The sequence below is a fragment of the Salvelinus sp. IW2-2015 genome, linkage group LG15 (genome assembly GCF_002910315.2).
Source record: "Salvelinus sp. IW2-2015 linkage group LG15, ASM291031v2, whole genome shotgun sequence".
In the NCBI taxonomy this organism is placed as follows: domain Eukaryota; kingdom Metazoa; phylum Chordata; class Actinopteri; order Salmoniformes; family Salmonidae; genus Salvelinus; species Salvelinus sp. IW2-2015.
Window position 1 is genome coordinate 57,559,213 of NC_036855.1, and position 13,180 is coordinate 57,572,392.

The window sequence follows — 13,180 nt, forward strand, 5'->3', positions numbered from 1 at the left end:
CAGTGGCTGAGTTTCATCCCCCCCAAGGTGTACTTACCTATCTGTCTGACAGGCAGCAGCAGGGCTGCTCTACAGTAAGGAGAGGAGAAGACACAGACAGAGCACTGCCCTCTGGTGGAAAAGGGTATGTTACATCAGACAAACATACCATGAGTTATGTCAACAAAGAACATGCTACAGGGGACGAGAAAATACCAAAATAAGTATATTATGTGTTTCTTTTTTCATTTACACGTCAGATGATGCAATTAGTGCGCAATTCAAACAACAAAAGTGGTTTGGGTGAAATTAATAGTTTTTTACTACCTMTTTTTCTTCTCAGAACAGCCATTCAACCAACACTAGTGTAATCATTTGGGGAGCAAACTGTGCATTATGGAGAAGTTCATGGTCCATGTTTGCATATGTAAAGTAGGTGAGTGTGTGTGATTGGCCGGCTTGGTGTTATCCCACYCCGTTCCGCTGGAGGGGTGCCGAGTGCATGCTTGGCGAGGAGGAAGGGGTCTCCATAGAAACCAAGACTAAGGGTGACTGGGCAAATGGTTTGCTTTAGTAGTACAATACCACCGGGGTCTCACTGCCACGCAAAATGACCCAACAGCCTGACACTGGAGGGCGGAACAGGGGGTGGGGAGGCCGAAAAGGGGCATGTCAAAGGAGTACCTTCAGCAGCGTCTTCCAGACAAGACGCCAACAACATGTACATATACCTCAGATACAGAAGACACACACACCACCACACACGAACACACAAACGAAACCATCAACAACAACGGTCACACACACGCACCACACGACACACCAACACCACACAAACAACACAACAGCAACAACACACAACACACACGAACACACAACACACACACAAGCACACACACACGACACAACTACATATTCAAACAGACAGAGAGTACCAGGTGTGTGTGTTTGTTCATGATGTAATTCCTCCCTCTTCATTATTGAGCACATCCTTGTTATGATCTCATGGGCAAAAAGCACAAAAGCCCAGCCTTCTGCCCACTCCTACCAATCTGCCTACAGAGGGAGAGGTGAAGGGTGTGAAGAGAGGGAGGGAGGGAGCAGAGAAGGAGAGAGAAAAAACATTAACTCTGTCCTCTATCTTCTTTTCTGGGCCGTGGAACATACAGTACAGCCCCCCGACCCCCCCCTTACCATTCTCTCTCTCCACACTTCTCTACTAGAGAATCACCACCCACTATACGACACATTCACCATCTCATCATCAAGTCCTCATATACAACAGTATGTGCCCTCTGTCTAGGGGAAGAAGATATATCAAGTAAATCAACCAGACAAAAAAAGGCTCATTGTGCCTCATCAATGCAGTGAGGCGCGAAGCTGTAGGCAAGCTGACTCTTCCCATCCTAATCTCCTCTGCTGAGAGGCAAAGAGAAGGGGAAGCCAGAGGAGGAGGAGTGGAAGCGAGGGTGGGGCAGAATCCCTCTGAACACAGGCTATAACCAATATTTGTGAAGGAAGCTGTTTGTACATCTAATTAGCTTAAAAGTAGATTTAAAATCTCAGGTAAAAGGTGTAGGGCTCGGGTCCTTGTCGTGGGAAAGAAAGCTCGGCCCTGCTCTGGGAAAGAAAGCTCGGTCCTGCTCTGGAAGGAAAGCCTCGGTCCTGCTCTGGGAAGGAAAGCTCGGTCCTGCTCTGGGAAAGAAAGCTCATTCCTGCTCTGCTAACATGTCGTTGTCTCAAGTGTCCCATCAATGGGGGCCTTGTTAGCTGTGGGAGAGAGAGCCCCACCACCAGCCAAACTCTTATCTGTGTTTTGCTTTCTATTGAAGGTGCATGTTATTAGAGATGGTTTTAATAAGCACTGTCGGAGACTGGACCTGCCACTGGTGAATATTCAAGAATCAAGAGAGAGTCAGATAGAAGAGTGAGAGGACGGGGAGGGAGGAGGAGGAGGGAGGTGGGGGGGGGGGTGGAGGGATGGAGGGGAGAGAAAAGTTGAAGAGTTGCAGGAGTCTTAAGAATGGGAAGCAGGGAGCTCCTGAAAGCCTGTCAGAGACATAATCGAAACATTCAATCTAGCCATCTGTGAGTCTCTGATGGAGATTATGTGTAGCATGGAATATGTTCATGCTACACGTACGTAAAGAGAATGCAGCTGATATCTGTACATTCTCTGCTGTCAGGGAGGCAAGAAGGATCTCTCCCAGAGATGTGCTGACCCCTAGTCGACCCCTGTTACATCTGAAAAGCTTCAGAGCCATTCCAACATAGAGATCTTATAAACTGGAAACAGACATTTCCTCTGTCTGGGAAGATTTGGGGGAATGATTSAAATGACATCACCCATTTGGGACTATACACTCTTATAAAAAAGGGCTCCAAAAGGGTTATTTGGCTGTCCCCTTTTTGGTTCYAGGTAGAACCCTTTGGGGTTTCATGTAGAACCCTCTGTGGAAAGGGTTCCCCTATGGRCACAGCTGAAGAACCCTTTTAGGTTTAGATAGCACCCTTTTTTCTGTGAGTGTAGTAGCTCATCTCAATTATGGTGAAATTTCCAAATACTATGTGGCTTTTCTAAATATGGCCTGTTYATCCTCAACGCTCYAAAGCGTATGCATCCACTGYGTTAGTTGKTGATGGACAGATACTGTCAGAGTGAAAAGAATGCTTCAGAAAAAGATGATCATTATAGAGGGAAAAACCCTGTTTCATGAAGGCCGACTATTCCACAGAGGAGAGAAATGTATTGATCATTTAGTCGTCTACTTCAGATCAATAGGAGGCTGAGGGGCCAGGGTTTTTGGGGGGAGGTTTGTGATGCTCAGCGGTGCCTCTCTCTCTCGCAGGCCACTCTCCCCCATCTCACACCTGTCTCTAGTGAGGACAAGTGGACAGATGCCTACCTGCAGCCCTGTGGACAGGCATACAGGGGCCTTTGAATACTAATTGGCTTGTTTATTCATTTTCCAGAGCTCTCTCTCTCTCTGATACTGTAAGTTTGTCACAGGCTAAATTGTATAGTATGTGATGTGTGTCATGCGTTTTGAGAAGARGAGACTAGACAATGACTGTAATGTGTCTCCTTGGGCAAGCAGATGCCAGCCGTGCTATTTTTAAAGATTTCATCACTGAGAATTATTGCCATTATTCTTCAATGTGGACAACATCCCAGGAAAAATGAAAATAGGTCCTTTGTGGTTTTATAATATGAGTATTATCTGTAACGGCTGTCCTCCTCCTCTTCATCCGAAGAGGAGGAGCAGGGATTGAACCAAGGTGCACGGGTGTGAATACATATGAATTTATTGACAAGACGAAAAAAACGAACAACGAACTACACTTGAAATGATACAAAATAACAAACACGTAGACTGACCTAAACAATGAGAATTACATAGACACGAAGAACGCACAACAGGAACAGACTACATACAAACCGAAACAGTCCCTGTTGGTACGAAATAACCAACAGACACGGAAGACAACCACCCACAAACAAACAGTGTGAAAAACACCTACCTTAATATGGCTCTCAATCAGAGGAAATGAAAACCACCTGCCTCTTAATTGAGAGCCATATCAGGTCACCCTTAAACCAACATGAAAACACATAACATAGACTGCCCACCCAAAACTCACTCCTGACCAGCTAACACATACACAAATCTCAGAAAACAGGTCAGGAACTGACACATTATCAGCTTTTTTGTTTGTTGCTATGTTGTCAACTGCCCTCAAACACCTTATCGTTTTCATTGGAGAGGGGAGGTGTTGCTGCCAAACGGCCTTCTGTAGAGAAAACAGTGTGCAGGGCAATCTATCCTCTCCCTGAAGCGTGTAGTGTGTGTGTGTGGTTGTAGTGCTGATGTATGTGTCGTTGTTGGTTGTTGGTGATGTAGTGCTGTGTGTTGTGTGCTGTGTGTGTGTGTGTGTGTGTGTGTGTGTGTGTGTTGTGTGTGTGTGTGTGTGTGGTGTGTGTGTTTGTGTGTGTTGTGAGAGGGGGGAGATTGGAGGTTCAGTAGGCACCAGCTTGGCTTGTGTCCTTTACTTTCAGCCAGCGCCGGCCAGTGTGTAAGGCAGGAGATTCCCATTCCTGGAGCCATTCCGGAGGTCAGTGGGAGAATGTGTATCTCCACCACGCGTGCAGATTGCTCGTACGACTCAGGGCAGGCAGTCGCATGGTGAAGCGAGAAGAGCAGCCTGGAGGCCGAGTCTGCCATCGGACGTATAGTGCGGGCACCAGGCGTGCGGCCGAAAACGTGCAGCCAAGGGACACCTCCACGGTGGAGTGGAAGACAGGGAAGCACAGCCGGGGAGGTGGCTAGCCGATGCGGACCACCCATGAGAGTGAAGGAGAAAAGACGGTGGTGGGGATAGGTCCGCCGACAAAGATAGAAGGAGAAGACGTGAGAGCACAGCTGACGGCAGCAGGCGACACCACAGGACACCCGAAGAGAACAAGAAAACCACAGGTACGAGCACAAACAGCACATCCGGTTCATAAATAGACAATGGAAAACCAGTTAGCTCAAACACACACGAGCTAGGGAGAAAGAGGAGAGAGAGGGGAGAGAAGAGAGAGAATGTTGAGAGAGTAGAGAAAGACAAGGAGAGAAAGGTGAGGAGAGAGAGAGGGAGAAGAAGAGTGACTCAAAATGTCGAGGTGACGATGTGCGTGTGCGCTGCTGTTGTAATAGAGGCTGGATCTGTTGGCAATTACTTACTACTGATTGGCCTCCAAAAGCCAGAGGCTGGTTACAATGACTGCAGCCTGAGAGCAGCTATGCATGCTTATCACATACCAAACGTGCCTCTCTCAAGGGTTATTGTGGCTGCTGTGTGTGTGTGTGAAACAAGTGTGTGTGATGATGTGATGTGTATGTGTGTGTGTGTGTTGTGTGTGGTGTGTTGTGAGAGAAGGCGAGGGGGGAGAGAGCAAGAAGGAGAGAGAGAGAGGACGAGAGAGAAGATTGAGAGAGAGAAATAGAGAGAGAGAGAGGGTAGAGGAGGGAGAGAGAGTACGAGAGTGTGTGGTTGCGATCTAAGGTGCCCGTGTGCGTGTGCGTGTTGTAGATAGGCTGGTCTGTGGCATCTTACTTACTGTGATTGCTCCAAGCCAGAGGCTGGGGTTTACATGACTGGCAGCCTGAGAGCAGCTATGCATGCTGTACACATACCAAGTGCCTTCTCAAGGGTTATGTGGGTGCTGTGTGTGTGTGTGTGTGTGTGCGTGTGTGGGGAACTCACATGTACTGGGTGCATGTTAGTGGAGCTGCTGAAAGGACGGCTCATAATAATTGCTGGAATGGAGTAAATATTTTGGATGATACCATTCCATTCCATTCCCACTACTTCCAGCCATTATCCACTCCAGCCATTATTATGAGCGTCTTCCCTCAGCAGCCTCCACTGGTGCATGTGCAAACATGGTGCTCTCGTATGTGGTGATGTTATATTTGCATATACCTGCGTATACTTTGAGTGTGAGTGTGTGAGTGTGAGTGTGAGTGTTGAGTGTGTGTGTGTGTGTGTGTATGTGTGGGTGAGAGAGAAAGTGAGAGTAGATGAACGGAGAGAGAGCGAGAGAGAAAGAGTGTGAGAGAGGAGTGAGTGATGAGTGAGAGAGATAGAGAGAAAGATGGAAGTGAGAGAGAGAGAGAGAGAGATACCCAGGAGAGTGAGCATACTCTCTGAGTGCCTGTCTCTCGCTCTCGCTCTTCTCGTCTTGTGTGTGTGTGTGTGTGTGTGTGTGTGTGTGTGTGTGTGTGTGTGTGTGTGTGTGTGTGTGTGTGTGTGTGTGTGTGTGTGTGTGTGTGTGTGTGTGTGGTGTGTGTGTGTGTTGCATGTGTGTGCTGTGTGTGTGTGTGGAAGATAGAGACCACACTCTGAACTACAAGTAGAAACCCACAGCTCTGAAAAAGAGAAAAAGGTGACTTACACAAACAGAGAAATAGGCACAGCAGCTATACATAGGTTAACCACGACAAGCCAAAAGCCATTTTCTTGAAGCACTCCATCTAAAATAGCACAGGAAAATGAACAAACCAAGAGTCACCCAAGTAGATTCAGCAGCAGCAGTAGCATACTGACTGACCTCGCTCACACTCTTTCACAGCTTCAGAAAAAGTGGATCACAGTGCCCCCTAAAGGTCATTGAACAGAAGTGCTACTGCAGGATTCCTGTGTTCTCCTTCTTTGTTGTGATGACTCCCAAACCCTTCCTCTCAGCATGGGGCTCTTGGCATCCTCCAGCCTGTTGGTTTCAAAGCAAGGCCCCTGCCTGCCAACACAAGAATCAGGTTACTACAGGGCTTTTGTTATGCAGAATAAAAGCCAAGTAGTGGAAATCAAATTACAATTTAACAACGTATCATGCAGTGCACTGCAAGGTTAAGCTCCTTAGCCTGTTGATACAGGAATCACCAGATGTCCATACATGCTGCTGTACGAGCACTTTCAAATAATGACCATGCAAGTTTCACCTGGATTCATGTTAGAATGGACTCAGGATTTAACCTACAGGGAAGCACAGTAAACTTACAATGCAAACAAGGTACCCTCTCTAGATGCTCYGTAGGGACTTGACTCTCTCTCATGCTGTGTCTGGGACAGGCAGAGCCCAGTCAGTCCAGGGTTCTAGATATAGCTGTACTTTTKAAAACTTTGTATCACTAACATCCCGGTCAGCCATGCGTCAGGTCTAACCTTAGCTTATGTCACCAGCTCTGATGAACACAGACTCATTGTCCCTGTCTCACCGGCTAACCTTCAGCCCCCACCACCCAGCCAGCCACMRTAATGAAATACACAGGGCCATATGAGTTTGGAGACACCGGTGGAAATAAATCACAGGCTGGCCTTAGAGAGAGGAGCTAAATGACTGACGGCCTCTGTCCTTACGTGAACTGAACTTCAGYGGCTAGGCTAGGCTATACTGTCTTGTCTGTTTGATATTTCAATGTTATTCTTCTTTTTTTCATCTTTGTGAAAATGTAAGTGGCTGGAAGAATCCTGATAAGGTTTTAAAAGAGAGACATGTGGTGAGCAAACATGAGGGGTTTATCTCAGCGATGGAAAAGACTAGAAGCAAATATAGTGACTCATACACTATAAATATTATTATATGTCRAAGAATATTTAAAAAATCACASATTTTATGGTAGATTTCTTCAATTGTGTCCCCAGACTTGATTTGATTTTTAGTAAGGATCTCTTTTAGCCCAAGGGCTAGTGTTCCAAGAGTCCAAGACTCAAGTACGTATTCATCACATGCAAATATATGCATATTTTAACTTTGTGAAAGAATCACTGATTGGGCACCATATATGTATGAATGATTAATGTTGTGGATATGAGTAATTGAACATAGGGACAATTGGATCTGTAGCTGCAAAGGSCAGGAGAGGCTCTATGGTCAATACATCCAATTTGTCATGCTAAGCTATTTGAGGACAACAAAGGAAGGGCTATACCAGACAGTGCATTTTGGGTATGCCAGTCATTATTGTTGGAATAGATGTGTAGAATGTTTAACTAGTGTTGAACATAAAGGTTAAGGTTTACTGTAAACAAGAGAAGCACAGTGAAAAGGTCTGCATGCTAAATTCATCCATCATAAAGCATTACAACATAAATGTCATATTACTCTGCAATATGAGGAACATTCATAGGATGAGTATGTCAAGGGGATAGATAGATGATACTGTAACTCCAATCAGTAAAGCGGKGCTCAACTGAACCCCCTAGCTGGCCAACCAGAAACAAACCCATATCAACACTGCCATCTGCTGGCTAACATCCCCTCCTGTTTTGTACATTATTGATAGAAGACATTAATAAACAGTAAACAATGTTAGTCCTGCCCATAAACCCCATGACCCCTATCAAACAGTATAAATGAGACCCCTGACAGACCGTAATTGCTGACCATAATTTCTGCATGTGAATATCAAACAWTAAGTGAAAGATTTTATGCCAATAATTAACCAAAATACATACTACTAGATACTTATTGAATAATAATCCTGTATTTGATTAATTTCATAAACTTTCATTTGGTGATCATTATGAGTGAAATGATCGAAGCGCACCAGTAACACCAGAATAGGTCACAGATTACTTCGCTTTCTCTGTAGACAGCGGGCTATTAACTTCAGCACCGTGGAGAGCAGCCGCCATGGAACGAGGGASAGCCASATAGCGATTGGATAATAATGTTAAGACGCAGATATCGCGAGTAGAGAGCAGTGTGCCTATTGGTCAGGACTGACGGGACAGCAGATTTACTGACAATGATAGGACAGCTACGGCATTGGAGATACATTACTTCCACGACCTCGTATAAAAAGTTAAATAACAGTGATTTACTCTACTTTATCTCTTCATTATCAAGCTTTGTCATTCCTTATATTCGATGAGGTGGAACTGATAGCATGCAGCCGAGGGACAGGACATTGTAAATAGCAACAGTGCGCTCAGGACAGGAGGTAAGCAGATTATGTTTCCAATGGAAGTCCGTAATTCCTTTAGGGTCAGTTGATCCCTATCAGGATAGCACTAACTTCAAAGATAGCGGGTTGACTTGAAGTGAGTACCGGTAGTATATGGGTCTATTCAGCGAATTCAAATRAAAACACCACGAATGTTAGGCTATGAAGACTCTGGCTGCTTTATTGAGTCTCCACTTTTACTCGCGCACCCGAAGGATCCCAGTTCTTAAACCCTGAAGAGCCACCATTGAGCCGATGYCACCAACACATCTCTGCGTGTGTGTCAGCAAATCTCTTCAGTCGAATGTGACAAGTGACAACGTTGAGATTATAGATCTTGAAAACACTGCTTAGGATAAATAGCATAGCTACAGTATGTCACAAGTGGTGTCACACATAAACTGCACACTGGCATAATTGATCCATCTCTTTCTGTCAGTAGTCTTTGTTCAATTATTATGTTCGGCCTACTAATATAAGGTGCAAATACATTTCACCTGTGAGTGAGAAAGCTGATGTTTAGTGTTGTTACTGAGTTTTAGAATGACTGCATTTACAAAGCTACACTTTCTTTATTTGTAGGTTCAAAAGATTGAGGACCAAAACAATCTGAACAACAAAACCAACAGTCATGGCTGGTAAGGATTTGCATGAATTGAAATTGACACACAGTATGTATATGTTTTGGTACATGATCATGGTGTTCTATGAAAGTCATTTACTGTATTGTTTGGCTAGTCTCTGATCAACCAATCATACAGACACTAGTATCTAGCCTARCATGACACACCTGCCAATGCCACTAATGTATGATTGCCATTTCTCCAGCAGARAATAACTTCCCTCCAATACCGGGGTTCATCCCCCTGCAGCCATGTTTCTACCAGGACTTTGACGAGGAGATCCCTGAACAGCATCGCACCATGTGCAAGAGACTCTACCACCTGTGGATCTGTGAGTGCCCACTGCCCACTACCCACTACCCACTACCCACTACCCACAGCCCACTACCCACAGCCCACTACCCACAGCCCATACTAAAACAACTCTAGTCAGCCACTCTGTCATAGAGTCCACATATTTAGGGGTTATGATCTCTTATTGCACTGTTATACTTCTTTCATACTACTGAGCTGAGCCAAGAGAGCCTAGCCAAGCTGCGCTGGCCTGATTACTCATCAACCATAGTTGCTGGAACTGTGCTGGAAAGGAACGTGTAAAAGGAAAATAAGTGTGCCAGGACAGTACGSKTCAGGAAGCCACAATAGTGTGAAACAAGTTTCCGCTCTGTGCAGAGTTTCTGTGTAGCCCTCTCTCCAGTGTAGCCTACTGTTTAGATTAGATYATTGTGGTGAACACACGGGAGCTGACAGTYAACCTCTCCCATGCCACATGGGTTGTCTTCATCCACCACAGCTACAAAGAATGACGGAGGGTCTTCTGCTGTAACTAGATATGTGTAGGTCAGCGGTGGTCGGTGCCGTTTAAGATGAGGGAAGATTWTTTTTTTTATGAGCATGGACTAAATCAATTATTTAGTGACGTGACTATATGTGTATATCATTTTATCTAAAAAGGATAACTTTTTTACTGTTTCGCTATTTATATTTTTCTGAAATTCACTGAGGAGGATGGTCCTCCCCTTCCTCCTCTGAGGAGCCTCCACTAGTGTGTCTCTCATCCAGGCCGGTGGGAGATTATGCATACGGTGCCCCTTCTTCTCATCTATTGACTTACATTTTATTCTCTCTGCAGATCCCCCCCCCCATTAAGTGATTAACATTTACACAGGTATTCTGAACCTCTGCGTTTGCACTTATACACCAATAACAGTGTTGATGGAATAATGTGTTATATCCCTTCTGTCATTCCTTTTGTGTGTTGTGCATGATCTGCATGTTTGATGTTTCTATGAGTTTATGTTTCCATGATTTCAGTCATTCTAAAATGTATTTTAATCCATTTAACTCACCTCATTGAATAGTCACCCTTGTTACATTAGATGTATTGGTCAAGAATAGACAGAATTGTACAGAAAACTCAAAAGTAACCAATTAAAATACTTCTAGCCTTCACTTCGTTTCTTTGCCTGAGATGAAAAAAGACTAATCACTTAATGGGTCTATTATTATAGCTCTGGTTGGGTTTGTAGTTTGGATGAAGGGATATCTCTTCCCTTTGTGGACCAGTAATTGAAGCTGATTGGCTGCCTGTGGCAGTTCTCTGGAGCAGGCTGGAACAGAACCTCTAGCTCACGCAGCGCTTTAATTACAACCAATTCGATCTTAAGAGGAGTAGGTTTGCTAGATTACTGAGACTTAGAGCAAAACAGAAGGGGAAAAAAATATGGACACCTGCAGAAAGGGCACTCAAGGAACCGGAGTGGACAGAAAGTGCACATTTATCTGAGAGCTGGTTCCCTGACTGGTGTTTTTATTATACTTTTGCATTGTTCTACTAGTGTGTATAACAGTGTGTACTCCTGGTGGTGTGTTTTACAGTGCATGCAATCACCCTGGCTGTGAATCTGGTGGGCTGCTTTGTGTGGATGCTGGGTGGAGGGGGCGTGACAAATTTTGGCATGGCCATCATATGGTTGATTCTCTTCACCCCCTGCTCCTATGTGTGTTGGTTCAGGCCCATCTACAAGGCCTTCAAGTAAGTGGATGTCAGACACACCCATAAGGTATCCAACTACCATTAGATCGTTTTAAGCTATAACTAGGAACCATAGTTTTTCTTGATCAGGCTATGTGGTCAGGAAACCCCCCCCAGTCTTACTATGACACCATTATGCTTGATCATAGTGATATACCGTCAGTCAAGGGAAATCAGTTACCGCCAAGCGAAATCTTGAAAAGGGATTTACTTATTAACAAGTACCACACTGTATAATGTGTTGTGTGTCCGTGTACTTACAATTCCTTTTTTTGTTCTCCTAGGACTGACAGCTCGTTCAACTTCATGGCATTCTTCTTTGTGTTCATGGCCCAGGTGGGCATCAGTATTATCCAGTGCATAGGGATCCCAGGCTGGGGAAACTGGTAAACTGGTTACACTTTCAAATCACCTTCAATAATAAGCCCATTATAAATGATTATACACATGTATAAATGCTTAAAAATGTTCCATAAAGTATTATAAATGAAAGTTATTGTGTTACCGACAAACTCTGTTTAGCCAAAACATGTATGTCTTTAAAACAACAGCGGTATAACCTCCTACATTACCACACCCTGTCATATCATTAACAATGCAATAGATGACAGTCAGGAAATAGCCTCACTCAGGACATTTATGACTTCATTCTGTCATTAGAGTTTAAGGCTGTTAAGGGCTAAATGTCACCTGGCTTCACTTTGATTAGCAGATATAATTGTAATGGCAGCTTCCATGAAGTGTATAAATGTCAACATTCAGAAATGGATGGTTTTATATGTGGGACACAAAACTTTTTCAAGGCTGAGCCAAGATATTAGCCTACTACATAAAGTGATCATGCTCTTTCCACGACATTGACTGATCAGGTGAATACAGGTGCAAGCTATGATCCGTTGCTGATGTCACTTGTTCAATYCACTTCAATCAGTGTAGATGAAGGGGAGGAGAAGGATTTCTAAAGAAGGATTTGAAAGTCTTGAGACAATTGAGACATGGATTGTGTGCCATTAAGAGGGTGAATGGACAAGACAAAATATTTAAGTGCCTTTGAACGGGGTATGGTMGTAGGTGCCAAGGTTTGTGTCAAGAACTGCAATGCTGCTGGGTTTTTCATGCTCAACAGTTTCCCATGTGTATCAAGAATTGTCCACCACTCAAAGGACATCCAGCCAACTTGACACTGTGGGAAGCATCAACATGGGCCAGCATCCCTGTGGAACACTTTCAACACCTTGCAGAGTCCATGCCCTGACGAACTGAGGCTGTTCTGAGGGCAAAAGGGGGGGATGAAACTCAATATTAGGAAGGTGTTCCTAATGTTTGGTATACTTAGTTTACAGGGGCAAATGGTAAGTGTCTTCTTCTTCTTTACATCTCTCAGCGGCTGGCTGGCCACCATCTCTTTCTTCAGCTACAACCTTTGGATCGCCTTGCTGATGCTCATCCCCACCCTCTTTTTCACTGCCACGGCAACGCTGTCCTTCATCGCCCTCACCAAGGCAAGTTTGTATCATCTGTGTTACGTCACATCCATGGGACACGTGGAGCATGAAGATGTGCATGGTGATCTTTATGTCGCTCACTCATGCCCATTGTGCCGGCTGGTGCATAGGGCAGCAACAAAGGTCTCAATTGCTCTCTGTCATCTTTATGTGCAGCCTGACATTTTCCTGTCGTCCCACTGCTCCCTCTCTCCAGGTCCATAACTTCTACCGTGGCAGCGGGGGCAGCATAGGCAAGGCCCAGGAGGAGTGGACCACAGGGGCCTGGAAGAACCCCCACATCCAGCAGGCAGCTCAGCAGGCAGCTATGGGAGCCGCCACGGGGGCCATGATGCCGGACCAGCAGTACTCCAGCAACACCCCACAGTACAATGACAACCAGATGTAGGGGATAAAGTGGAGGGAGGGAAGCATGTCAAAGCATGAGCAGGAGTTTGGTATCTGTTTATCCCACCCCCCAAAAATGGGGGGTGGGATAAAAAATTAAAAAATTATCACAGCCGCTCTTTCTATAGGCCATGGGTCTTCAACCTTTTTTTGCCCAGG

General features: G+C 44.9%; 1 protein-coding gene across 2 annotated transcripts; it reads left to right on the top strand.

Moving 5' to 3' along the window:
* Nucleotides 1–8,275: 8,275 nt before the first annotated feature.
* Nucleotides 8,276–13,100, top strand: LOC111974143 (secretory carrier-associated membrane protein 5). Of its 2 annotated transcripts, none has more exons than XM_024001760.3 (7): nt 8,276–8,468; nt 9,054–9,109; nt 9,300–9,425; nt 10,973–11,129; nt 11,414–11,515; nt 12,514–12,631; nt 12,831–13,100. In XM_024001760.3, the coding sequence occupies exons 2-7, from the start codon at nt 9,103–9,105 to the stop codon at nt 13,020–13,022; spliced, it is 702 nt and encodes a 233-aa protein (XP_023857528.1). In that variant the 5' UTR covers nt 8,276–8,468; nt 9,054–9,102; the 3' UTR covers nt 13,023–13,100. The 2 variants fall into 2 exon arrangements, with proteins under 2 accessions (XP_023857528.1, XP_023857529.1); XM_024001761.3 differs by having other exon boundaries at nt 8,382–8,468; nt 9,303–9,425.
* Nucleotides 13,101–13,180: the final 80 nt, after the last annotated feature.